Raw genomic sequence first — 27,336 nt, 5'->3', positions numbered from 1 at the left:
TTCTGTGTCGATTCTGCTGTGGACTGTAAGCCCCGTGGGGCAGAGCCAACTTGGAGAATAAATACGTCTCTTCCTCCAAACCAGCGCCAGGTTTGAGAGATAGACAACAGAGAGGCACAAAAATTGCCCTCATTCAAGATGGCCGCGACGGGCCCTTCCTCCCGCTCCAAACATGGAAGGAGCGGCTGCCCTGACTCAACATGGCCTCTCCTCTTTTCCCAGAGCGCCTCCTGGGCCTCCGCAGCGGCTTCACTTCCGGGACAGCCCCCCTAACGAGGGGATTGGAGGAGAGCGGGGCCCTCTGGGAGCAGGGATTGGGCGGCAGGAAGAGAGCACCCGGAAGTGGGAGGATTGAGCCGGCTGCCTGGCCGTCCACGTGGGTTTGGGAGAGAGAGGAGATCGGCAGCAGCAGCAGCAGCCATGGAAGGAGGGAGGGGAGCTGGGCGGGGGGCGCGGGAGGACGCAGGAGACCCGAAGAAGGTGAGGAGAGGGGCCCCTGGGGAGGGAGGGAGGGGGGGAGAGCGGGATTCCCCCAAGGGGGTGGGACAGATGCCCTTTGGGGCCCCCAGACCATTGTGTGAGTGTGGAGCTTGTGGTTCCTGCCTTGCAAAGGGGGAGAGTCGCCTCGATGGCCTTTGGGGGGTCCCTTCCAGCTCTGGGATCGTGTGGTTCTTTAGCAGGTCATTCCTGCCTTTCAAGAGGTGGGTCTGGATGGCCTTTGGGAGGCCCTTCCGCCTCTACCCTTCTGGGTCTCCATGGTGACTGGGACCTTGGGGCTTGTCTCTGCACGAAGCCCAATCCGTCCCAGTTCGAGAGGGGCTCCAGGCCCGCTGGGAATCGCCCCCCCCCATCCATTGATTTTGGCTGCCTAAACCCCCCCCCCAAACAAGGCATCCCTTTGAAGCCCATCCTCTCCTCCGCCTCACGAAAAGGATTCTGGGAAGCGTAGTTTTCCTTCTCCAGCCAGTTTGTCCTATGTCCTTTTACATGTGTTTTTTGGAAGGGGGGGGGAATGTTTAATTAATTTTAATTAATTTTCTTTTCTTTTATGTCTTATTGTAATTTTATTGGTGTTAGCCGCCCTGAGCCTGGTTTTGACAGGGGAGGGCGGGGTACAAATAATTTTTTTATATTATTATTTATTGGTTTGGTTTGTTCTTGTCCTTATTATGCATTTTTCGTCTTTTGTCTCATATATTCTATGCTGTGAACCGCCCTGCCATCTATCTATCTATCTATCTATTTTTCTTTCTATCTATCTATCTATCTATCTATCATCTCCTGCAGTTCCCAGCACCCTTAAACTGCAGTTCCCAGGGTGGGGGTGGGGTGTGTGTGCTTTAAATGCATTTAAGAGTCATTTGCAAGGTTGTAATTTACATACAGACCTCCCTCTTTCTCTCCCCCACCCCAAAGAAGAAGAAGGTCGTCAGGAGATACTGGGAGGGCGAGGCCCCCCAAGCCGACACAGAAGAGAGTGGCGCTCGGGATCCCAAGAAGCCGTGGCAGGATGAGGCCTCCCCAAGGAAGCCGATGGGTCCCGGCAGGAAGAAGTGGATCTCAGGGGTATGGAGGGAAGCGGGGGGGGGGGGAGGTAGGGAAGTAGGTCTGCATTGCAGGAGGGAGGGGCTAGGTGGCCCTTGGGTGGGGGGGTCCCTTCAAATTCAGGAAGTCTGAAGTCTGGGGAAGGGGATACAACATGCCCCCAATCTCCCCCATTCCATAGCCGCCTGGTTCACCCTTTGGCGTTTGCTGCAATACCTGCCTTGCAGAGGGGTGGACTAGATGGCCCCTGGGGGCCCCTTCTGACGCTGCGATTCTGTGGTTTTTTTTTCAGAAGGTGGACCCGTTTCCTGGCCCGGCCTCCGTCAGCCGTGAGCAAGTGCGCAAGTTCCAGCGAGGAGCCGGGGGCAAGCTGGTGAGGCGCTTTGGCCTTCCTGGGGGGGGGGCTGATGTTCTCCCTAGGTGTCTAGGGGGGGGAGCTGCGTGCCACCATCATCTTTGACCCCCCCTTTCCCATATCCCACAGGGGACGGTGTCCGATAAGCGCCTGAAGCGCCAGCTGGCCAGGCAGGAGCAGAAGACCCAGGCAGCAGCCCAGCAGGCGGCCCGGATGGAGATGCTCCTCCTGGAGGATGCTGGGTAATGTAGTTTCTACACCTGCATTTAAGAGGCAGGTGGGTGGTGGGTGAGCCTTGGTTCAATTCAGGCAAATGGTGCCAAGGAATCTTCATTTCCTTGTTTTTTTTAAAAAACATTTCCTTTATTGTTTTAAAGAAGATTCCACCTCAACATTTGAAAGAACTTCCTGACAGTAAGAGCTGTTCAGCAGTGGAATTTGCTGCCAAGGAGTGTGGTGGAGTCTCCTTCTTTGGAGGTCTTTAAGCAGAGGCTTGACAGGCATATGTCAAGAATGCTTTGATGGTGTTTCCTGCTTGGCAGCAAATTCCACTGTCGAACAGCTCTTACTGTTAAAGTACAATGATTCATCAAATATTAAAAGCTTCCCTAAGCAGGGTTGCCTTCAGATTTTTTCAAAAAGTCAGATAGTTTATTTCAGGGGTCAGCAAACATTCAGCAGGGGGCCAGTCCACTGTCTCTCAGACCTTGTGGGGGGCCAGACTATTTTTTCTGGGGGGGTGAACAAATTCCTATGCCCCACAAATAACCCAGAGATGCATTTTAAATAGAAGCACACATTCTACTCATGTAGAAACACCAGGCAGGCCCCACAAGTAACCCAGAGGTGCATTTTAAATAAAAGGACACCTTCTACTCATGTGAAAACACGCTGCTTCCCGGACCATCCGTGGGCCGGATTTAGAAGGCGATTGCGCCGAATCCAGCCCCTGGGCCTTAGTTTGTCTACCCATGGTTTTCTTTGACATCTGATGGGAGGGCATTCCTCAGGGCGGGCGCCACCACCGAGAAGGCCCTCTGCCTGATTCCCTGTAACCTCGCTTCTCGCAGGGAGGGAACCGCCAGAAGGCCCTCGGTGCTGGATCTCAGTGTCCGGGCAGAATGATGGGGAGGAGGGAGAAGCTCCTTCAGGTATACTGGGCCGAGGCTGTTTAGGGTTTTAAAGGTCAGCACCAACACTTTGAATATAGTTCTCTTTTAGTTTATAACAGGGGTGGCCAACTCTCAAGAGACTGCGATCTACTCACAGTTAGAAACTGGCAGTGATCTACCCCCATTTTGGGGGGGCAGGGCAAAGATGTTGAGTACTTTTAGAAAGGAAAGCCCTGTTTTTTGGGGGTGCAGGTCAAAGTTGTTGAGCATTTTTAGGGAGGAGGAAAGTCCTGTTTTTTGAGGTGCAGGACAAAGATGTTGAGCTTCTTTTTAGGGGAGCCGAAGTTGTTGAGCTTCTTCGGAGGGAGCCGGTGATCTACTACAGACCTCCAGTGATCTACCGGTGGATCACGATCTACCTGTTGGACATTCCTGGTTTATAACATGCCGCAGGTTTTTAATCCTCCTTCCACAGTCTCTCCCATGCACGCCTTTCAATATCCCTTGCCCAATATCCCTTGCCCAATAATCTTCATTAATTTACAAAATTCAAATTTAAACTCAGATCAAATTCATTTACAAAATACAAACTCAAAAAGAAGTACAGATTCAAATAGCAGACTATTGCTAACAAAAATAAAACTAGTTACAGGTCGGTAGCCGTGTTGGTCTGAGTCGAAGCAAAATAAAAAAAATCCCTTCAGTAGCACCTTAAAGACCAACTAAGTTTTTATTTTGGTATGAGCTTTCGTGGTATCTGAAGAAGTGTGCATGCACACGAAAGCTCATACCAAAATAAAAACTTAGTTGGTCTTTAAGGTGCTACTGAAAAAAATAAAACTGCTTACAAAAGAAAACATACCCCTTAGCCACCCTTTCTCACCCTCCACCCTGTGCTAACTTCCAGCCTATTCTCTGGTTCGGTTTACATATCCAAATTTCTTTTTGCGTGCCTTTTCCATATTAAATTCCTTTTATATATTTTTACTCCGCCCTTCACCTGTCTGCTAAAAGATCAGCATTTTCCACAATTTTTGCTTTATATTCATCAAATTTCTTCCAATAAACCTTCATTTCCTGAGAGGTCCGGCATCATGACTCCCGGGGGCTGTTACCTCCGGGGTTTAACCCTGCCTCCCTTTCTCCTCTCTCTGCCCCGCCAGGTTCCTGGAAGGAGATGAGGGGGAGGACACCTGCACCATCGCCCAGGCCGACATCGCGGAGGCCGTAGACCTGGCCGCCGGCGCAAAGGTAGGCGGGGAAGGGGAAATGAGGAAGGGGTTTTGAGGAAGGGGGAAAATGTGGGGATCTCCTCCCAGGGCCTGACCCCGGCCTGCTTTCCTCTCACCAGCATTTTGAGCTGCGGCTGAACCAGTTTGGCCCATACCGGGTGGACTACACGCGCAACGGCAGGTGAGTGAGCAAGAGCTGTTTGGCGGCGGAACGGTCTCCCTCCTTGGGCGGCCCTCTGCCTTGTAGGATTGAGCTGAGATTCCTGCCTTGAGGAATCTTGACTTTCCTGCTTGGCAGGGGGTTGGACTGGATGGCCCTTGGGGTCTCTTCCAACTCTATGATTCTATGATTCTATGACTTGACATGAGTCAGCAGTGTGATGCAGCAGCTCAAAAAGCCAATGCAATTCTGGGCTGCATCAATAGGAGTATAGCACCTAGATCAAGGGAAGTACCGGTAATACTACCACAGTATTCTGCTCTGGTCAGACCTCACCTGGAGTACTGTTGTCCAGTTCTGGGCACCACAGTTCAAGAAGGATACTGACAAGCTGGAACGTGTCCAGAAGAGGGCAACCAAAATGGTCAAAGGCCTGGAAACGATGCCTTATGAGGAACGGCTTAGGGAGCTGGGTATGTTTAGCCTGGAGAAGAGAAGGTTAAGGGGTGATATGATAGCCATGTTCAAATATATAAAAGGATGTCATATAGAGGAGGGAGAAAGATTGTTTTCTGCTGCTCCAGAGAAGCGGACACGGAGCAATGGATTCAAACTACAATAAAGAAGATTCTACCTCAACATTAGGAAGAACTTCCTGACAGTAAGAGCTGTTTGGCAGTGGAATTTGCTGCCAAGGAGTGTGGTGGAGTCTCCTTCTTTGGAGGCCTTTAAGCGGAGGCTTGACAGCCATCTGTCAGGAATTCTTTGATGGTGTTTCCTGCTTGGCAGGGGATTGGACTGGATGGCCCTTGGGGTCTCTTCCGATTCTATGATTCCTCTTCCTCCTTCACAGTGTGGTGTATTGGTTAAGAGCGGTAGTCTCATAATCTGTTGAACCGGGTTCGAGTCTCCGCTCCTCCACATGCAGCTGCTGGGTGACCTTGGGCTAGTCCCACTTCTCTGAAGTCTCTCAGCCTCACTCACCTCACAGAGTGTTTGTTGTGGGGGACAAAGGGAAAGGAGAATGTTAGCTGCTTTGAGACTCCTTCGGGTTGGGATAAAGCGGGATATCAAATCCAAACTCCTCTTCTTCTTCGCAGGCATCTCCTCCTGGGGGGCCGAAGGGGCCACGTGGCGGCCCTCGACTGGCACACAAAGGCCTTGATGTGCGAGATCAACGTCATGGAGTCCGTTACAGACGTGGCGTGAGTCGCAAACGCGTGGGGGTGCCGTGTTGAGTTTTTTTGGGGGGGGCTAGCAGGAATTTCACATCTATTATCTAGGTCACCTCCAGGCTTGATTATCGTAACTCGCTCTACGCGGGGCTGCCCTTGAAACTGACCCAGAAACTCCAGCGGGTGCAGAATGCCGCGGCGAGGCTCCTTACGGGGTCCCGGCCGCGGGATCACATTCATCCACTGCTTTACCAGCTGCACTGGCTCCCGGTGGAGTACAGGATCAGGTTTAAGGTGCTGGTTTTGACCTTTAAAGCCTTATGCGGCTTAGGAGCCTTGTACCTGCGGGGCTGCCTCTCCCGGTATGCCCCGCAGAGGACATGAGGGTCCACAAATAATAACATACTGGAGATCCCAAGTCACAAGGTAGTTAGACTGGCCTCGACCAGGACCAGGGCCTTCTCAGTACTGGCCCCGACCTGGTGGAATGCTCTCTCTCAGGAGACTAGGGCCCAGCTTGGCCTTTGGACTGACTCAGTCTGACCCCGGGGTTACCCTCCCCTAAGGTTTTATCCTACAGATATTTCAATGAGGTTCCACTTGTAGATTCCTAATTTTAAAATTGAATTTTAACATTGTATTTAATCTGAATTTTAATTGAATTGTTTCTTTTATGTTTGCTTTGATATTTTTGTTGTTAGCCGCCCTGAGCCCGGTCTTGACTGGGAAGGGCGGAGTATAAATAAAATAATAATAATAATAATTTATTTATTTTGTATACTGCCCTTTATCTGTAGATCTCAGAGCAGTTTCTTATCTAAACAGAGGCTTGACAGGCATATGTCAAGAATGCTTTGATGGTGTTTCCTGCTTGGCAGGGGGTTGGACTGGATGGCCCTTGTGGTCTCTTCCAACTCTAGGATTCTATGATCCTCCCACCCCATTTCCCTCGTCTCTCCTCCCAAGCCGCTTCCTCCACGGTTTAAACACTTTGCCATCGGCAAATACCTGCGACAGCCTTGTGAGGCATTCCTGTCTCCCCATTGCAGACATAGGGCAAGGGCTTCCCACCTTCCAGGCCAGGTTGTAGCTGCCTCCCCCCAGCTCAGTGATGAAAATCTCAAAACGTGCGTTTGAAACGAGTCCAGTCGTACCCTGGATCTCGGAACGTCCGGCGCGGCTTCCGATTGGCTTCCTGCAGCCAATCAGAAGCCGCGCCTTGGTTTCTGAACATTTTGGAAGTCGAATGCATAGTCAGCTAGGGAAGCTGCCCAGCCCATGAAATTTCTTTATTATTATCATTACTAGTGTAATTCAGCCCGTTGAATAAACGGGCGCTAGAACATCCCGGGGTTCGGAGAAGCGCTTGCGCAGCTCTTCTCCGAACCCCGGGACCTGTCCTTGTTGTCGGCGGCAGGGGGACAGGAACGATAGGAAGGAGACATCCCGGGGTTCGGAGAAGTGCTTGCACAGCGCTTCTCCGAACCCCGGGGTCTGTCCTTGCTGGACGCACACGCTCTCTCCCCCCCCCCCCCGCCAACGCTCAGTCCGGCTGGGAGCAGCGGTTGGCGGCCGCAGGGAAACGGTAGGTGGGGGGGTGGGGAGAGCGTGTGTGTGTGTGCGTGCAGTCTCTGCATCCAATCCCTGTGTCCGTGGGGCACATGCGCAGTAGCGCGGACACAGGGAATCTGGACGCAGAGACACTTGCACTTTATTATATAGGATGATGATGATTTGTTACATTTGCATACTGCCGTCCAACCAAAGATTGCAGGGCGGTTCACAACTTAATTTGGGGCAGCACTTCTCTGGCTCGTAGCTCCTGCCCATAACCAGGCTGCCTTGCACCTGCCCCCGGTTAACATTAGGAAGAACTTCCTGACAGTAAGAGCTGTTTGTCAGTGGAATTTGCTGCCAAGGAGTGTGGTGGAGTCTCCTTCTTTGGAGGTCTTTAAGCAGAGGCTTGACAGCCATCTGTCAGGAATGCTTTGATGGTGTTTCCTGCTTGGCAGGGGGTTGGACTGGATGGCCCTTGTGGTCTCTTCCAACTCTACGATTCTATGGTTCTTTCCACTTCTGAGCTGCAGCGGCGCCGTTGCTGGGGGTTGGGCTAGATGACCTTGGGGTCCCCCCCTCCCAACAGCCCTCCCATTCTTCCCCCTGACGCCCCCTTTCTCCCCAGGTGGCTCCACACGGAGACCATGTTTGCGGTGGCGCAGCGGAAGTGGCTCTACGTCTACGACAACCAGGGGGTGGAGCTCAATTGCCTCAAGCGCTTCCACGGGGTCCAGAGGATGCAGTTCCTGCCCTACCACTTCCTCCTGGCCACAGCGGTGAGGAAGGGCGGGGTTATCTTTCTCTCCTGACCCCCAACAATCCCCTCTCTCTGGACTTCCAGGCAAGGACTGATCTGGGAAGGTTTGGCGTTGCAGGGGGTCAGACTGGATGACCCAAGGGGGTCCCTTCTGACCCTCCAGGTATACGATTCTGAGAGCAAGAACTGTTCATCAGAGGTTGCCGGGTGGACGGGGACGGGACCATCTGCCAGGGACGCTTTACCTGCAATTCCTGCCTTGCAGGGGGTTGGGCTAGAGGACCTTTGGGTATCCCTTCTCCCTCTACAAATCTGTTACTCTATTACAGGGTCTTACAGTCTGTGCATTCCCCCTCCCCCCCCTTTAAGAGTACAGTCGTAGCTTGGAAGTCAAACAGAATTGGTTCGGCTTGCAAAACGTGGCTTCTGATTGGCTACAAGATAATAATAATAATAATAATAATTTATTATTTATACCCCGCCCATCTGGCCGGGTTCCCCCAGCCACTCTGGGCGGCTTCCAACAAAACATTAAAATACAGAAATCCATCAAACATTAAAAGAGCGTTCGCGCAGCCAATTGGAAGCCACGCCTGACGTTCAGCTTCTGAAAAGCATTCAAAAATCGGAACAATCACTTTGGGATAATAATAATAATAATAATAATAATAATAATTATACCCCACCCATCTGGTTCCTCCTGCCACTCTGGGCGGCTTCCAACAAACGTATTAAATGTATTAAAATGTATTAAAACTACATTAAAACATCAGTCCTTAAAAACTTCCCTAAGCAGGGCTGCCTTCAGATGTCTTTTAAATGCCTTATAGTTGTTTATTTCTTTGACATCTGATGGAGGGGGGCATTCCACAGGGCGGTTTCAATAATTCAGGCGCCGAAACGTTCTGGTTCAAAGGCATTCGGCTTTCGAGGTTCCACTGTCGTTTAATTGACCAACAGAAAACACAAATAAGAAGTGAAAAAGGTTGAAAAACACTGTGTTAAATCACCATAATGATCATCAAGAATTCCACATTACACGTGTCATTCCATCCCTGCCATAGATTGTAACTGTTTACAGTGGTCTTTTAAAAAATTTACAAATTTCCTCCAGTCTTTCGTAAAGACTTGATCTTCCTGGTTTCGGATCCTCCCCTTCAGTTTCGCCATCTCCGCATCCTCCATCAGTTTCACCTGCCATTCTTCTTTTCCTGGTACTTCTCCTTCCTTCCATCTCTCGCTGCCGTTGTTGCACGCATGAAAAGTCTTTTATCTTCCTCCCTCTGTATCTCTTCACCTAGTATTCCTAACGAAAAAGCTGCTGGTTTTTTTTTTAACAAAAGTATTGTTAAACATTTTCTTTAATTCATGATATATATCGGGAGTCAGCAAACTTTTTCAGCAGGGGGCCGGTCCACTGTCCCTCATACCTTGTGGGGGGCCGGATTATATTTTGAAAAAAAATACGAATGAATTCCTATGCCCCAGGAAACCAGGAAGATCAAGTAACCCAGAGGTGCATTTTAAATAAAAGGACACATTCTACTCATGTAAAAACATGCTGATTCCCAGACCGTCCGCGGGCCGGATTTAGAAGGCGATTGGGCCACATCCGGCCCCCGGGCCTTAGTTTGGGAACCCCTGATATATATCCTCCTAACCATGCTAACTTGGAGGTCGCCTTCCGGACTCTTCCCCCAAGAAGGAGCCCTTCTTAAATCTCTGCTTGCCTGGAAGCTCGATGCAATCTCTCCGAAGCTTTAATGCAATTAAAAACCCGAAGTCCTAATCTCTAATATTCAATTGGATGTTGCAATTTCTACATCCAATATAGAGCAATCGGATTTGTTACCAGGTGGGGGGAGCGGCTGTGGGTCTGGCTGGCCAATCTTGGGGGGGGGGTTCAAGATCCTCTCCTAAATAAGAACTGCCCCCCCCCCAGACTTGATCTAGCTCCTGGTCTCTCCTGGGTGGGTGCCTTTGCCCACGGAAAAGAGAAGCCCCTTGGATCCGAGGGTCTGTTTATTACAAAGCTCTCTCCTCTGTTTTTTGTGGGGGCCCCCCCTCCCAGAGCGAGACAGGCTTCCTGCAGTACCTGGATATCTCTGTGGGGACGGAGGTGGCCACCATCTGCACCAAGGGGGGCCGGCTGGGGGTCATGGCCCAGAACCCCTCCAACGCCATCGTCCACCTGGGACACAGCAACGGTGAGGCTCCCATTGCGGCAGGGTGGGCTGCATGGCCTCTGGGGGTCCCTTCCGAGCCGACCGTTCTGGGATCCTGCAAGCAGGACTTGTGGGGCAGGTGGGGGGGCCCCAGTTTGTAGCTGGTGTTTAGCCACTGACGAAAAGGGAAGGAGCCGGCGGCCGGCAGGACCCTCCCTGGTTTGATCTTCTCTCCCCCTCCCACCCCAAATAGGCACAGTGACCCTCTGGAGCCCCAACGTGAAGGAGCCCCTCGTTCGGATGCTGTGCCACCAGGGGGCCGTCAGGGCGTTGGCGGTCGACGGCTCGGGCACGTGAGTGAAAGGATCGTTTATTTTAATTTGCAAAAGGCGAGTCCTGCTCTTGTCTGGCTGGGGCGGTTTCTGCACCTTTCGTCTCCCCAGCCGCACTCGGCCCTCGGCTGCCAGGAACCGTCAGCGTGTGACAGCGGCCACGATCCTGGGAACGGCTTTGACTGGCCGGCGAAAGCGGGTGAAGGCAACCGATGGGTCTCGGACCCTGGGTGGGTGGGTGGGGCTTCTCCTGTGTGAGAAGAGAGGCTCTGGCGAGGCCAAGAAGGGGTCCCGCAGTCAAGGAGGTGGTTTCTGAAAACCCTACACAATTTGAGAGTGGCGTCCCTAAGGTGGTTGGTTGGTCTCCTTCTGGCATCCTTTTAAATGTCTCTGCAGGATCGGGCGGAGGGGGGGTTACGGGTTTGCCTCGTTTCTGCTTCGTCCCGCATTGCTGCGTTTTGCGAACTGCCCCGCGATCTCCGGAGTGCAGATTCAATCAACGATGACAGCAAATGGTGTTTGTGTGTGTGCAAATGCAATAAATAATGATAGCAAAAAATGGAATCGGCGGCAGCTGAAGGAGTAAACCGAAAACAGGCTGAAACACACGGCAAAGTTCTCCTCCTCAAAATCTTTCTTCCTGCAGACGGTATTCTCTGTCTTACCTTAATGGCACATGTCAATTTATCATTCCTAGCTATATCCCACACCTCTTTATACCGTTCTTCCGCTTTATATTCTGCTTGCCGCTTCCATTTCCTGGCTATAATAATTCGCACAGCTGCCAATAATTTTAGGAGCAAGTCCTTCATAGCCTGTGAACCTCCCACCCCATCCTAAATTGATAATAGTGCTACCTCGTCATGGTGGATTTAGAACGACGTTTCCTAAACTCCTACCCACTCAAACCTCTCTTGTCCCTGCGACACATTGACTCTCACCTAAGAGACCTACAGCAAACCTTTTTAGAACTAAAATATCCACCCAATGAAGTTAAACAACAGATCAATAGAGCCAGACTGATACCTAGGGAGAACCTGCTGCAAGACAGACCCCAAAAAGAAAATAACAGAACACCACTAGTCATCACATACAGCTCCCAAGTTAAAACAGTACAACGCATCATCAGAGATCTACAGCCTCTCCTGGACAATGACAGCTCCCTTTCTCAAGCTCTGGGAGGAAGACCTTTCATTGCCTACAGACAGCCACCCAATCTTAAACAACTCCTCACCCACAATAATACAACCACCAGACTTAACATGGACACTGGTACCAGAGCCTGCAATAAACCCAGATGCCAACTTTGCTGCCACATACACCCGGACAACATCATTACTGGCCCCAACAACATCCAACATACCATCTCAGGACTATTTAATTGCTCATCTTCTAACATTGTGTATGCCATCAAATGCCAACAGTGCCCTTCAGCTCTCTATATTGGACAAACAGGCCAAACCCTACGCCAATGGAGTGTGGTGGAGTCTCCTTCTTTGGAGGTCTTTAAGCAGAGGCTTGACAGGCATATGTCAAGAATGCTTTGATGGTGTTTCCTGCTCAGCAGGGGGTTGGACTGGATGGCCCTTGTGATCTCTTCCAACTCTATGATTCTATGGTTCCAAATGGACATAAATCTGACATCAGGAATCACAAGACAGAGAAACACTCCAATCTCCCAGGACATTCTATACAAGATCTCAAAGTAGCTGTTTTATTACAGAAAAAATTCAGAAACAGACTGGAAATAGAAGTTGCTGAATTGCAACTCATTACCAAGCTTAAAACCATGGAGAGACCTGTCTGAATAAGGACATTGGATTCTTATCTCATTATACATGATCAAGCTTTCTTTAGCCATCTCACCCCTTGCTTTTTCCTGCAAGACCAATTGCAGTTGTTAACAGTCGTCAACAGGTTTACCACTCCTATCAGCCCATCACCCATTCCCATCACCCCCACCCCCCACCCTCCCACTATACATAAGGGTCTGGTGACTTCTGTTTCAGTGTATCTGAAGAAGTGTGCATGGACACAAAAGCTCATACCTATGACAAACTTAGTTGGTCTCTAAGGTGCTACTGGAAGGAATTTTTTTTATTTTGTCTGGACTTTTGGTCAGCTTTAACCCAGTGATTTCTGTTATCTCCCTTTGCTAATAATTTTCTTTTACTCTTATAGACGTTTCCAACGTACGTTTCTCCCCCATTTCCCCCCAGCCTTGACTTTCTATTTGTCCTCTTTTGGGGGGCTGGACTAGAGGACCCCTGGGGCTCCCTTCCTGCCCCACAAACTCTCCGCTTCCTCTCCCTGCAGCTACATGGCCACCTCTGGGCTGGACCGGAAGCTCCACATCTACGACCTCCGCTCCTACCGCCGCCTCCACTCCCTCCTGCTGCCCACCGGGGCCGGGCAGCTAGATTTCAGCCAGCGGGGGCTCCTGGGGGCCGCATGCCAGGAGATCGTCCAGGTAACTGGGCGGGGGGCAGGGGGGAACTCCCCCCCCAAATTTCCTCCTAGCTTGGTGGGCTTCACAGCTCCATCTCCCGCAAATCCTCAAGCCTGAGGGGTTTCTTGAATTTTTCTAAAGCAACACTTTCCCTGCTTAATGTCAGCCCCCTGCCCCACATCCGGCACCGGGTTCTAATTCAGGCAAGGCGGAGACAGCCTGTCGCTTTGGAGCATAACGCAGCAGGCTCTTCCTATGTCCTTGTGGAGCCTCCTGGTCTAGGAGCAGTATACCTTGATTCCTCTGTTCCTGGGGGTATTTGGCTCCTATGCAGACAAGACTGGCCTGGTTTATTTTTGTGTTCCTTAGTACGGCCTGTTTTCATACAGCCGGAATCCTCTTGGCCAGGCAGTAGTGTGCAGAAGTAATTGTGTTTTTTAAGGGGGGGGGTATTGTGGGTTTTTATGGTGTATTTTGTGATTTTATGTTGTGACTGCCCTGGGACTCACAGGGGTAGGGTGGCATACAGTTTAATAAATCTTCATCACCATCAAGGTGTCCTAAGTGATCATCAGGGTTACAGCAAGTTGCAGGATCCTGCCCTGAGCGGGGTGGGCTGGATGACCCTCCAGTGTCCCCTTCCCATTCTGTGATTCAGCTGAGTTTTGCGCTTTTGCAAATGCTTTGAAAAGGGGCTTTTTTTGGATCAGATGGAGGTAAAGCCAGAATCTCAAAAGTCACAGCCTGCTAGATCAGGCCTACCTGGTCCTGCCCCCTCTTCTCACAGTGGCCACCTAGATGCCCCCGAATCAGGATTCGAACTCAAGATCAGGACTACCCTGGCCAGCAGCCATCAACAGGCTTCTGCACAGATCTTTCCAATCCTCTTTCGAAACCATCCGAGTTGGTGTTTTTCTCTCTCTGCCTCTAGTGGGAGGGAGTTCCACAGTTTAACCGCACAGAGGACTTTCTCTTAACCTGTCCCGAAATCTCCCAATGTTCAGCTTCCTGGGATGGGCACGAGTTCGAGTGCTGCACCAGAGGGGGGATTTATCTCTCCACTTTCTCCTTGCCTGGTGTAATTGTTCAAGTTTCCTCTTCGCTCGCCACTCGCCCTGACTGGAAAGCTGCCGACGTTCCTCGCAGGGGCGTCGCTCCATCCCCCATAGAGCCCAGGAGTCCATAGCAGCCACCCCAAATCTGTTTTTTCTCTCCCTTTCCAGGTGTACAAGGACATTGTCTCCTGCCCGCCCACCAAGCCTTACCTGTGCCACTCCCTTCCGCGCCCAGCTCATGCCCTGCGCTTCTGCCCCTTTGAGGACGTGCTGGGCGCTGGCCACGGAGAAGGCTTTGCCAGCCTCCTGGTGCCAGGTAAGGGGTGGGGGTGGGAGGGGGAGCCCTGAGGGTCATCCAGCCCAACCCCCTGCAAGGAAGGAATCTCAGCTAGGGGATCCCTGGCAGATGTCCGCCTGACCGCCAAAGAATGCCTTATGAGGAATGGCTTAGGGAGCTGGGTATGTTTAGCCTGGAGAAGAGAAGGTTAAGGGGTGATATGATAGCCATGTTCAAATATATAAAAGGATGTCATATAGAGGAGGGAGAAAGGTTGTTTTCTGCTGCTCCAGAGAAGCGGACACGGAGCAATGGATTCAAACTTCAAGAAAGAAGATTCCACCTCAACATTAGGAAGAACTTCCTGACAGTAAGAGCTGTTCGGCAGTGGAATTTGCTGCCAAGGAGTGTGGTGGAGTCTCTTTCTTTGGAGGTCTTTAAGCAGAGGCTTGACAGGCATATGTCAAGAATGCTTTGATGGTGTTTCCTGCTTGGCAGGGGGTTGGACTGGATGGCCCTTGGGGTCTCTTCCAACTCTAGGATTCTATGATTCTATGAAAGAATGGTAGAATGCTAGAATTGCAGAGTTGGAGGGGGACCCCAGGGGTCATCCAGCTCAACCCCCTGCAGTGCACCTGTGATTGGCCCAAGGGGAAGGGTGGAGCAGGTGGGCTGGGTCTGCCCCACTGCCTTAGAGGGGGTAATGAGTCACCTCCCCTCAGCTTTTCCTCCTGACTCACCCCCTCTTTTCTCGCCTCGCAGGAGCCGGGGAGCCCAATTTTGACGCCCTGGAGAGCAACCCTTTCCGGAGTCGGAAGCAGCGCCAGGAGTGGGAGGTCAAGGCTCTCTTGGAGAAGGTACCCGAGGAGGATCGGGGCCCTGTTCTCACAGCTCTTCCTGCCGTGACTCCGATAGGCTGCCTCTGAACTCAGAGGCTCCATTTCCCCCGACTGTTTTGCAGCCGCTAGCCCTGTGGCAGGGAGTTCCGCAGATTAAGCAAAGCAAGGGCCCTCGCCTCTTCTCACTCTCTCCTTTCCTCCCTCCGACAGATCCCGCACGAGCTGATCTCGCTGGATCCCGGCCAGCTGGGCACCGTGGACCGGGTCTCCCTGGAGCAGCGGCAGAAGGAGCGTGCCGAGAGGCTGGTGAGTCTTCCAGGGCGAGGGGGGATTTGGGGTGGGGGTCTGTCCTGGGGGACTGGGGAGCCTGAGAGCGGAGGACAGGCTGGGAATTGGGGGGCGGGAGGCTGGCCCAAAACCTGGCGGCTTTGAGACCCCTTTTCAAAAAACTATACAGTGGTGCCTCGCTTAACGAATGCCCTGCTTAATGAAATTTCCGCTTAACGAAAGGATTTTTCGAGCGGAGGTTGCCTCGCTAGACGAATGCGTTTTACGAAAAATTCGTCTAGCGAATCGCGGTTTCCCATAGGAATGCATCGAAATTCAATTAATGCGTTCCTATGGGCAAAAAAAAAGTCAATGCATTCCTATGGGATTCGCTGTAAGAAAAGACCCGTGGAACGAATTAATTTCGTCTAGCGAGGCACCACTGTACATGTGTGTGTATGTGTGTTATGAGACTGTACACGTGTCAATCATGAAATACAACGTGACTAACCGCAAAAGGGGGTAAAATGCTAAACATATTTTTATGTTTACAGATGAAACTCAGAAAGTTAGAATATTGTCCAAAAGTGCAATTATTTCAGTAATGCAACTTGTTATTTTTTCTTTTAATTTTTACAAATGCTTTCTTTTGGAAATTCCACAGTAATAAAACAAATAGTGACAATAATGCAAAAATAAACATCGCTATGACATTTCATAAATTACATTCCATTTATAATTGACTTGCCCTAACGACAAATAATTACAGTGACAGCAAATAAAGGCTTGACATTATGTTGCTTTGCCTGCCATGCATCTATCTCATATATTGGTTTCACCTTTTAAGTTGCATTGCTGAAATAAATGGACTTTTGGACGATATTCTAATTTTCCGAGTTTCACCTGTAAATAGGCGCATTTTACAGTGCAGCGATTCCTCGGTTTCCGAACGTCCCTGTTGGTGAACATTTCGGAAACCGAACCCCGAAAACGGCTTCTGTTTTTGAACGCGCCTCAGAAAGCCACTGCCTTTTTTTTTCTATTTTCTCAATTGAATTTGCAAACAGCCCCTCAGTTTTCGAACGTTTTGGGCCTCAAAACAGTCTTCCGGAACGGATTCCGTTCGAGAGCCGAAGTACCACTGTACATGATAGTGAGAGGGTTTGCAGCATTTTGTGTTTATATTCTGTATTTTTATGCCCTGAGATTTTTGGATGAAGGGCAGTACAGTGGTGTATCGCAAGGCGAATTTAGTTCGTTCCGCGAGTCAATTCGTTTTGCAAAAAATTCGTCTTGCGAATTGCGGTTTCCCCTAGGAATGCATTGAAATTTCTTTTTTTGCCCATAGGAACGCGTTAATTAAATTTCAATGCATTCCTATGGGAAACTGCGATTCGCAATACGAATTTTTTGCAAAACGAATTCATCTTGCGAGTCACCATCAGATCGCAAGACGCGTTCGTCTTGCAGAAAATTTGTCTTGCAGGGCATTCGTCTTGCGAGGTCCCACTGTATACAGATTTAAAAGATCAAAATAATAATAAGAGTTTTCCAGTAAATAAAGTTGGGAGATGTGGAGCCAGTGAGCGGAGCCTGCTTTCCCGTGTCCTTTGTCAATACCCGTTGTACGTTCTCGTTCTTGTCCATGTGCTGTTTCTTTTGTATATTTAATAACGGGTACAGTGGTCCCTTGGTTCTCAAACACCTTGTTACTCAAACAACTTGGAACCCAAACCCTGTGAACACGGAAGGAAGTGTTCCAGTTTGTGAACTTTTTTTTGGAAGTCGAACGTGCTCCAATTTGAGTGTTACGTTGAGGTCTGTCTGTTTTTGCTACTTATTTTTCGTTTTTCCGGCTCCTTTTGGTTTTGGTTTTTGTGACTTTGTGGAACCCAGTTCAGCTACTGATCGATTGATTGTGTGGCCGCAGTACATTGCTTATTGCTTTCATCTTATGGATCAATGGCCTCGTTAGGTAGTAAAAATCATGTTGAATTGCTGTTTTTGGGGTTGTTTTTAAAAGTCTGGGACGGATTAATCCGTTTTGCATTCCTTTCTATGGGAAAGCGGGCCTCGGTTTTGGAACGCTTTGGTTTTGGAGCGGACTTCCGGAATGGATTTTTTTTTAAATATTAATATTTCGAATCTTTAAAATATACAGCAAAAAGAAAAACAAATTTAAACAATGATAAAATCAATCACGTACATAAATACAAAATTCCCTTTACCCGCCCTTTCCCTCCCCCTCCCCCTCCCCCCCCTACACTTCCCTCCGCACTCTTTCGACTTGCCGGACGGATTAATCCGTTTTGCATTCCTCTCTATGGGAAAGCGGGCCTCGGTTTTGGAACGCTTTGGTTTTGGAACGGACTTCCGGAACGGATTTAAGGTACCCCTGTCTTTCCGACTTTCTCCAGGGCTACGACCCCCAAGCCAAGGTCAAGTTCTGCCCCCGGAAGCGGACGAAAGGCCGCGACTCTGCCGTGGGGAGACTCAGGCGCCGGAAGAAGGTGGCCGCCGAGGAGCAGCGCGTAAGTGCCTCCCAGAATCCCCTCTGGTTCTCTTTCCCAGAATCCCCTCTGCCTCCTCCTTCGCCCATGACCCCCGTCTCCCCCTCCTCTTCTCCTTTCTGCCCAGGCTGCCATTCGGAAGAGCGTCTCTCAGCGCCAAGGAGAGCGGCGGCCGCCGTGTCCGCAGGCCCCCAAAGCCCCCCAAGGTCAGAGGTCGGCCTTAGACCGCTTCCAGAAGTAGAAACAGGGCGTGGGGCTGCCTGGCCGGAAGAGAAGAAGCCCCCCATTTCCCATGGGGTGGAAGGGACCCTCTTGGCCCCCCGCTCAGCGGCAGGACCTGCTGGCGTTCCCTCTGCGAGGAAGAGATGGGGGCACTGTGGGGTTGAAACCCCTCCCAATGCCCCCCGCCCTTCCGGTTCTCCCTAGATGGCCTTTGGGCTTCTCCCGCGAAGGACCTGTGCTCTCTCTCTTTTTGTAAAATAAAATATAAAACCCTTCCTGGAAAAGTCTCATTGGGTTTGTTCTGCGCGCAATAGGAGGGGTACAAATAGGAGGGGTACAAATAATGAAATTTTTTTTAAAAAAATTTTTTGGAAAAAAATTACTTTATTGATCTTTAAAATGTTTACTAAATCATATAAATCATATATATCAAATCCATTCATTCAACATAAAAATTGAATAAATCATATAAATCATAAATGTTTCAAAACCAGTCATCCGACCTATTATAACTAATAAGTACAAAATTGGCTTACATAAAGAAAAATAAGAAAAAAGGAAAAAAGTAAGGAAAACACATTAAAAAAGCAAAGACAAAAATAGAAACAAAAAAGAAATTCTTCCTACTATTTACGGCACGCTTTCCTTCTCCTAATCGCTTTTTCTGCTATATCTCTCTACTCCTTTATTTATATTCTTTTCTATTGACTGTATTTCCCTCCTCTCCTTTTATATCTTTATTCTAGACACGTTACTAAATTATTTTCTATGTTTTCTTTTTCCAGATAGTTTTGCGCATACTTCCATTCTTCTATTATTTTGCGCCTAGGTACATTTCTTACTATTTTATTTATTTATAATAAATAAAAATTATTTATTAACACGACTGTATAACTGGCCGCGATGGCTATGCTGTGACTCTGCCGTTGGAGGCAGTGAATGCCACCGGATGAGTCCAGTTTGCTGGGAAGGATTTTGGGGTTCAGGCCCTGCCGGCAGGCTCTTCGCCCCAACGGCACATCCATCGGGGCAGAGATCCCCTTTGGCAAGATGCCCCATTGGGGGTCGCCACCAACCCTGCCGTTCTGAGCAGCTGCCAGCTATCGGAACGTAAGGAGAGTATCTGCTGGATCAGGCCAGGGACCCACCTAGTCCAGTGTCCGGTCTTCACACAGGCACCTAATATCCTTGGGATCAAGGTAGACTGCCCCTCCACCTGGAGGCTCCACATGGACATGAAAAGAACCTGCTGGACCAGGCCGAAAGGGGGGGGAATCCTCATAGCCTGATGTCCCTATTGGGAAACCTGCAATCAGGATTTGAACCCAAGAGCTCTCTCCCCTCCTGCGGTTTCTACCAATGAGGGTTGTGGCTAGTATTGGTAGCCATTGGTCACCTTTTCCTCCTCCACAAATTGGCGTGATGCTGCTCGTAAAACCACCCCAGTTGGCCGCGTTTATTGAAGCCATCCTGTGGGAGGGAGTTCCACAGTTTCCGCTGCAGGAAGAAGGGATTTTACATGCCCCGAATCTTCCCAAACGGTCCAGGGGGAGAAGCGACTCCCCTGCAAGGGAAGGCTGTGGCGCTGGGGGCTTTTTCAGTTCGGAGAAGGGGGTGATGTGATTGCAGTTTATATAAAGTTCTGCCTGGCCTGGGGAAAGCGGAGGGAGAAATCTGTTGTTTCCCTCTCTTGCCAGACGCTAGATGGTGGGCATCCAAGGAAGACCCAGGGCAGATATTTTTACAAGGACATTCACACAATGCAGAGTTAAACTGTGGAACTCCCTGCCACAGGACGGCTTTGGGGAGAAGGATCTTGGGTTCGAATCCTGTTTATGGGGAGCACCGGATAAAGACCTTGTGAGGCCCTAAACCAGGCATCCCCAAACTGCAGCCCTCCAGATGTTTTGGCCTACAACTCCCATGATCCCTAGCTAACAGGACCAGTGGTCGGGGATGATGGGAATTGTAGTCCAAAACATCTGGAGGGCTGAAAGTTGGGGGTGTCTGCCCTAAGCGCTTAGAGGATTTTGCCCCCCCCCCAAATATATATACAGTTGTGGGGGAAATAACGTACAGCCTCTTTAAATTCTATGGTTTTACATATGAGGAAATAAGAACGGTCACCTGTTCCTTAGCAGAATTTTAACAAGGAGAAATGTAATGTACTACACTTGGGCAAAAAAAAATGAAAGGCACAAATACAGGATGGGAGACCCCTGGCTTGAGAGCAGTACATGTGAAAAGGACCTAGGAGTCTTGGTAGACCACAAACTTGACATGAGTCAGCAGTGTGATGCAGCAGCTCAAAAAGCCAATGCAATTCTGGGCTGCATCAAGAGGAGTATAGCATCTAGATCTAGGGAAGTAATAGTACCACTGTATTCTGCTCTGGTCAGACCTCACCTGGAGTACTGTGTCCAGTTCTGGGCACCACAGTTCAAGAAGGATACTGACAAGCTGGAATGTGTCCAGAAGAGGGCAACCAAAATGGTCAAAGGCCTGGAAACGATGCCTTATGAGGAACGGCTTAGGGAGCTGGGTATGTTTAGCCTGGAGAAGAGAAGGTTAAGGGGTGATATGATAGCCATGTTCAAATATGTGAAAGGATGTCATATAGAGGAGGGAGAAAGATTGTTTTCTGCTGCTCCAGAGAAGCGGACACGGAGCAATGGATTCAAACTTCAAGAAAGACGATTTCACCTAAACATTAGGAAGAACTTCCTGACAGTAAGAGCTGTTCGGCAGTGGAATTTGCTACCAAGGAGTGTGGTGGAGTCTCCTTCTTTGAAGGTCTTTAAGCGGAGGCTTGACAGCCATATGTCAAGAATGCTTTGATGGTGTTTCCTGCTTGGCAGGGGGTTGGACTGGATGGCCCTTGTGGTCTCTTCCAACTCTAGGATTCTATGATTCCTTAGCAGCTCTTAAAATTAGGTAAGTACAACCTCAGGTGAGCAACAACTCGTGACAGCCATGGACAGAAAGTATTTACAGAGGGTGGCAAACACAGCGCATGATAATATGGGCTGTTCCCTGAGTCCGCTAGATCAGTGTTTCTCAACCTTTTTGGGGCCACGGCACACTTGTTCAATGAAAAAAAATCCCGCAGCACACCATGGGTTGGGGGGTGGCGAGGGGCCCTCGCCTCCCTATCTTTCCCTTTTTCCTTCACCTAGGGGGGGCCTCCCTCCTTTTCCTCTTCTCCTGGGGCGGCTGGGGTGGCGACGGCTGCGGCGACGAGGCAGGGCCCTCACGTGGTGGGAGGTCCCGGGCTTCGGAGCTTTTCCCGGCCACAGGCGGGCTCGCTGGGGGACTTTAGCGGCTCCCCGCTTGATCCGCCGGGCGATTCCGACGCCCACACGGCTGCCGCGGAGCCCAGGGGTCTGTCGATCCTCCAGCCGGGCGCTTTCGGTGTCGCTCCGGTGGGGTCGCGGGGGGGGGGCCTCCAGCGGTTCCCCGGTCGATCCGCCGGGTTCACGGCGGCGGTTCCGGAGGCTAGGCTGGCGGCACGGGCACGCTGGTCGCTCTCTGGAGCTTCGCGCTGCCGTGCCGCGCGCCATCTTGCCTCGCCGGAAGTCCGTCAGCAATGCAAAGCGCCCTTTTCCTCGCCGCACGTCGCGGCACACCAGCCGGTGTCTCGCGGCACACTACTGTGCCGCGGAACACCGGTTGATAAACGCTGCGCTAGATGACATCGCAAGGGATCGTTGCCTTAAGAGAGCGAGAAAAATTATCGGGCGATTCACACCCCGGCCAGCACCTCTTTAATCTTCTACCCTCCGGCAGGAAATATAAAAGAATAATCAGCCATACCAATAAGACTTTTGGGATTGGTGTGTTGTGCAACAAGGACACAGAGTGCAATGTGGGTGGGGAGGGAGGCTCGGTTAAGTTCATTGTACACAGGTTTTACATTGACAATAAAGGTATTCAAAACAAAATAAAAAAATCCTTCCAGTAGTTTGTCATAGGTATGTTACAGATAGGTAGCCGTGTTGGTCTGACGCAGTTTTTTAATAAATTTTTATTTTATTATTATTTTTTTGGTCATAGGTAGGAGCTTTCGTGTGCATGCACACTTCTTCCGATACATGGAACAGAGGTCACCAGACCCTTATGTATAGTCAGAGGGTGGGGAGGGGTATTACTCAGAAGGGGGGTGGGAATGGGTGATTGGCTGATAGGAGTGGTGAACCTGTGAACGACTGTTAACGACTGCAATTGGTCTTACAGGAAAAAGCAAGGGGTGAGATGGCTAAAAATAGCTTTATCATAAAATGCTTTTGATGCTTTTGAATTATGGTGCTGGAGGAGACTCTTGGGAGTCCCATGGACTGCAAGAAAATCAAACCTATCCATTCTGAAGGAAATCAGCCCTGAGTGCTCACTGGAAGGACAGATCCTGAAGCTGAGGCTCCAATACTTTGGCCACCTCATGAGAAGAGAAGACTCCCTGGAATAGACCCTGAGGCTGGGAAAGATGGAGGGCACAAGGAAAAGGGGACAGCAGAGGGTGAGATGGTTGGACAGTGTTCTAATAATAATAATAATAATAATAATAATAATAATAATTTATTTATACCCCGCCCTCCCCAGTCAAAACCGGGCTCAGGGCGGCTAACACCAATAAAACATAAAAAGCAATTAATTAAAATACAGATTAAAATACATTATTATAATAATATAATAATAATTTATTATCTATACCCCGCCCATCTGGCCGGGTCTCCCCAGCCACTCTGGGCGGCTTCCAACAGAAAAATACAACACAATAATCCATTAAACATTAAACACGAAGCTACAAACCTGAGTTTGACCAAACTGCGGGAGGCAGTGCAAGACAGGAGTGCCTGGCGTGCTATGGTCCATGGGGTCACGAAGAGTCGGACACGAGTAAATGACTAAACAACAACAACAAGCTTTATCATGTATAATTAGATAAGAATCCAATGTCTTTATTCAGACCAGGTCTCATTGGATTCTTAACTCATTATACATGATAGAGCTATTTTTAGTCATCTCACCCCTTGCTTTTTCCTGCAAGACCAATTGCAGTCGTTAACAGTCATCCACAGGTTTACCACTCCTATCACCCACCCACCCTCTGACTATACATAAGGGTCTGGTGACTTCTCTTTCAGTGTATGTGAAGAAGTGTGCATGCACGCGAAAGCTCATACCTATGACAAACCTCGTTGGTCTCTTAGGTGCTGCTGGAAGGATTTTTTTTTATTTTGTTTACACATGGGCTGTTAGGCTGCTGAATGGTTGTGCAACAAGCACACAGAGTGCAATGCGGTTGAGTGTGGGTGGGGAGGGAGGGAGGCTTGTTAATTTCATTGTACACAGGTTTTACATTGACAATAAAGGTATTGTTATTGCAGCCCAAGATAGGAATAGAGATAAACACGGCGCTACTTTGAAGGAGTTCAGATCTCCAGGGCCTGATGGGCTGCACCCAAGGGGACTAAAGGAGCTTGCAGATGTAACCTTTGTCTATTATCTTTGAGAAATCTTGGAGAACGCGTGAGGCCCTTAGACAAATAAAGCCAAACGGGAAACTTGTGTGCGAAAAACTAAGTTCAGCCTGACTGCTTCCATGAGAATTAACAAGCTGAGAAGCAGATAGGTGCTGCTATTCAGGGAATCGTAGAGTTGGAAGGGACCCCCCAGGGTCATCTAGTCCAGCCCTCTGCAATGCAGGAATCAAAGCCAAATCATCCACGACAGACCTCTGCTTAAAAACCTCCAAAAAAGTGAGCCCACAACCTCCTAAGGGAGACCTTTCCACTGTGAGAACAGCTCTTGCTGTCAGAATGGTTTTTTCCCTGTATGTTGAGTTCATGTAACTTGAAGCCATGGGTTCGAGTCCTACCCTCCGGAGCAGGAGAGAAGAGGCTTGCTCCCTGTGTCAGAGTCAGACCTTGAGATATTTGAAGAGGGATCAAATGCCCTTGCTTAATTGACCCTGAGCTTTCAGGTGAGTTTTAACAGAATGCTGAGGAGGAAAGACGACACAATGTGCTCTTAGAAGAGCAGTTGTTGGTGGCCGTCAAACTGGGAAGAGTTATGAGGCTGTTATAAAAATTATATGGGAGGGGGAGCAGGACACCATTATCAATGAACAGAGAGGGGTGACAGAATTTGACAGCTGCAACTACCCAGAATCCTGTTCAATGCCATCTTCCCAGTCTCCGCTCTGCTTCAAAGACCTTCACCCCTCCTGCTTGGACGAGACCCTCCCTGAAGGAAGGCTTAAGGATCTGCATATGCACAACAGTTAGCATAAACTCACACATTTCCCTTCTCCACCTTCCCCTCCACCCCAGACTCCTTTAGATTATCACCACAGAACCTTTTGCCTTAAGTTATGCTAGATTCTCTCTGTATTAGAATTGCTGATTTATGTCTCGGAACCTTTATATATCAGGACTACTACCTTTTGCATAGAATTCTCTGTATTGGAGATGTCTCCTGTAAAAGGAAATGCTGCATGAACCGTGCGTGACCCCAGCCCACCTGAACCTTGCCCCATCGCCACCCTGATTCAAAAGACGCCCATGGACAAAGATGGATTAACTGGGACAGTTTATTCAAACCTCCAGAAGTGTCACCTTTTGCATAATCCCAGGGATCATCTTTGCGTGACCTGGGGGGAAACACCTGCCGGATGGACCCCAACTCCTCGGCAATCGCCAGGAACGGCCCCACCTCAACTCCCATCTAGACCGATCAAACAAAGGGAAACCCTTCAGCAACGGAGGAGAACAATGGACATTTCACCATATGAAGAAATAGTCGTCTCTGCACCCAGTTAATCCCATCACCACCCATCCTCCTTGTCCTTCCCCTCCCTCCCAGTAAAAGGATTTTCACGTGGGGACAGGAGGGTATAAGAGGGAGCCTCACCATTTCCCGGGGTCCTTCCTACATTCTTTGAGGCAGGGACCCTACAGCTGTAGTTCTTTCTTTTCTGTAATAAAAGGATCAGTTTGTTTTTCCTGACAGGATCGTGTGGTCTCTGTCATTTCCCGGCGGAGCTGAACTTAGTGCCAATTTTGGAGCTTCCGACCCGCGTCTGTCCTTCCTAAAAGGCTGCGCATTTTAGGGGCAATTTTCCATATCAAGGCCATCGCCAGCCTTTCATATGGGCTTCCCATAATATGTCTCTCTCTCTCTGAGGGTGGGCTGGATGGGTCCCCGCTGGCCTGATCCAGCAGGCACTTTTCCTATGGAACTCCCTCCCACTGGAGGCAGCGATGGCTGGCTTGCAAAGACGAGCAGGTGAATTGTTGTTTAGTCGTGTCCGACTCTTTGTGACCCCATGGACCAGAGCATGCCATAGCAGGTGAATTGATGGAGGATAATAAGGCTGAGAAGGAATGGCCCTCCTCTGACGGAGCCTAGAGAAAGCGGCTGCCCGTCAGTGAAGACAACCGCTGGGGCTGGTGGGCATCCGATCCCCACCCTGACACCTCCGCCATGAGGGTGACGCCCACAGCCCAGGCTGCCCCCCCAAAACCCATGTTTTTCGGATATTGCTTCCAAATCCATGAGGGCTAGTAACATGTCTGTTGTTTTGAAACTGAAAAGCATCCAGGGAAGGTGGTGGAATGTCCCAGGTCCCCAAATCCAATGGCAGAAGTCCTGCTGCAAAAGGAGTCTTGGCTAAGATTCCAGCGTTGCAGGCTGGATGACCCTTGAGGGTCCCATCTCATTGTCCAATTCTGTCTGCTTCTTGCTGCACCTGGGCATGTCCTTGGAGAATGGCTGCTGACTTTGTACGTTGCTTAATAAATCAGTTGCTGCGTCGAAGACAGAGGGTGGGGCTAGATGACCCCTTGGGGTCCCCACCTCTGATGCTGCAAAACCAGTTGCCCCTTCAGCTCACAGTAATATGAGCTTGGCGGGCGCTGCTCCTGGTGGCCAAGCTTCTGAGGCTTGGCTGGCGCTTCTCTGGCAGAGCCCAGTGGGCGCGGATTGCCTTCCTGCGGGTCTGGCGTTCCTCACGCTGCCAGCCACGCAAGGGCCTTGCAGCGGACAAGCCCCAGGGCCCTCTGCCAGGCGCTGCATGCCCTCTCGTGGGTGCCAACCTCCTCCCAAACGGCCATCATCGCAGCGGGCGCCACGCCATGGACGCTGAACAAGACCTCCCTGTAGCAGCAGGTGTCTGGCGGGAAGTGCTGCGAGCCGGCCATGTGGGGCAGGTGCTGGGGGGTCAGGCCGGCCTGGCGGGCACACAGCCCCACAAAGACGTCCTCCAGGGGCACCAGGGGGACATGGCGCGCTGCCCCCAGCAGGGCTGGCACGGCTTCCCCCGAGAGAACGTAAGCGGTGCCGCTGCAGTAGGGGGGGAAGGTGTCGTCTGGGTAGAGTGGGGCAGGGAGGTGGTGGCGGCTTCGAGGGTCGCGGTTGGGGCGCACCCACCAGTGGATGCGGCCAAGGTAGGGCGGCGGGGGGCTGGGCAGGGCACCCAGGTGGCGCGCCAGGGCAGGCAGGTTGAGGAAGACGTCGTCGTCAGCCTTGACCACGAAGGAGGCGCCCGGGCAGCATGTGGCCGCCCAGCCAAGGAGTGCCAGCGTCTTGAGCGTCAGGTTGGCGTAAGTGTCCAGGAAGCGCCCCTGGATGAGGTCTCCGTGCTGTGCCGCCTCCCGCTCCAGGGCGGCCTGCTGGGAGGGCTCGGAGGGCACCCCCAGGGCGAAGAGGGTCCTTGTGGGGCGCCCGTCGGCCCACAGCACCCCTCCCCAGGTCTCCCGCACGGCCTGGCGCTGGGCGGCGTGGTCTGGCGCACTGGGCACCAGGACCAGAAGGAAGGGCGAGCGGAGGGCGCAGGGGTTCCCCACGGGCGCCAGCAGGAAGGCCTCGGGTGAGGGCAGGAGGGGGGCGCAGCTGGAGGAGGAGGAGGAGAAAGGGCGCCCCCTGCTGGAAGGAAGCAGGTAGGGCAGCGAGCGCGACAGCAGCGCCTCATGCCCCCCACCGGCCAGGAAGAGGACCCCCAGCGAAAGGGCCGACGCCCCACACAGCAGCAGCGGGGCCCACCCACGGAGGAGGCGGCGGGGGAGGGGCGAGGGGGGCAGAGGCATCCTGTTGAGGGGCGCAGCAGCGCAAGAGGCTCAGGAGGGAGGCGCTGCAAGAGAGAAAAGAAGGAGAGATGGAATGAGCTTCATTCTGCGACCCCTGCCTGTTTTATTTGGGCCTCTCTCGGCTTGCAGTCTCACAGCCCCACATGTAATAGCACCCCACCCACCCATTCTATGCTGCCCCCCCCCGCAGGGGCACAAATTGCAGAGGGTTCCCCCACCCCCACTCCACGCCCCTGTCTCTGCA

The 27,336-nt window shown here is 50.9% G+C and overlaps 2 protein-coding genes across 4 annotated transcripts in view; one reads left to right on the top strand and one right to left on the bottom strand.

Annotated features, from left to right (window-relative positions):
- B3GALT4 (beta-1,3-galactosyltransferase 4) overlaps positions 1–27,112 on the bottom strand; it is a 35,028-nt gene extending 7,916 nt beyond the window's left edge. The window contains exons 1-2 of one of the 2 annotated variants that reach the window (XM_088664188.1): positions 24,919–27,112; positions 24,624–24,732 (exon numbers count right to left, since the gene is read on the bottom strand). In XM_088664188.1, the coding sequence (XP_088520314.1) occupies positions 26,016–27,092 (1,077 nt within the window). In that variant the 5' untranslated portion in view covers positions 27,093–27,112 and the 3' untranslated portion in view covers positions 24,624–24,732; positions 24,919–26,015. Of the gene's footprint in view, positions 1–24,584; positions 24,733–24,918 lie in introns of those variants that run through there. The other variant, XM_088664187.1, reaches the window with a different exon arrangement.
- On the top strand, positions 347–18,293 carry WDR46 (WD repeat domain 46). Of its 2 annotated transcripts, none has more exons than XM_060271134.2 (16): positions 347–480; positions 1,417–1,566; positions 1,838–1,918; positions 2,030–2,142; positions 4,176–4,263; positions 4,364–4,425; positions 5,505–5,609; positions 7,762–7,912; positions 9,965–10,100; positions 10,312–10,411; positions 12,707–12,860; positions 14,063–14,210; positions 14,934–15,028; positions 15,221–15,316; positions 17,695–17,808; positions 17,915–18,293. In XM_060271134.2, exons 1-16 carry the CDS (start codon positions 421–423, stop codon positions 18,026–18,028), a joined length of 1,767 nt encoding a protein of 588 aa, XP_060127117.2. In that variant the 5' UTR covers positions 347–420; the 3' UTR covers positions 18,029–18,293. The 2 variants fall into 2 exon arrangements, with proteins under 2 accessions (XP_060127117.2, XP_088520069.1); XM_088663943.1 differs by having other exon boundaries at positions 409–480; positions 1,420–1,566.
- Positions 27,113–27,336: the final 224 nt, after the last annotated feature.

This window comes from Zootoca vivipara, chromosome 2, assembly GCF_965207765.1.
Source record: "Zootoca vivipara chromosome 2, rZooViv2.hap1.1, whole genome shotgun sequence".
Classification (NCBI taxonomy): Eukaryota; Metazoa; Chordata; class Lepidosauria; order Squamata; family Lacertidae; genus Zootoca; species Zootoca vivipara.
The sequence above is the reverse complement of the archived record's forward strand: the minus strand, read 5'-3'. Positions and strand labels throughout refer to the sequence as shown.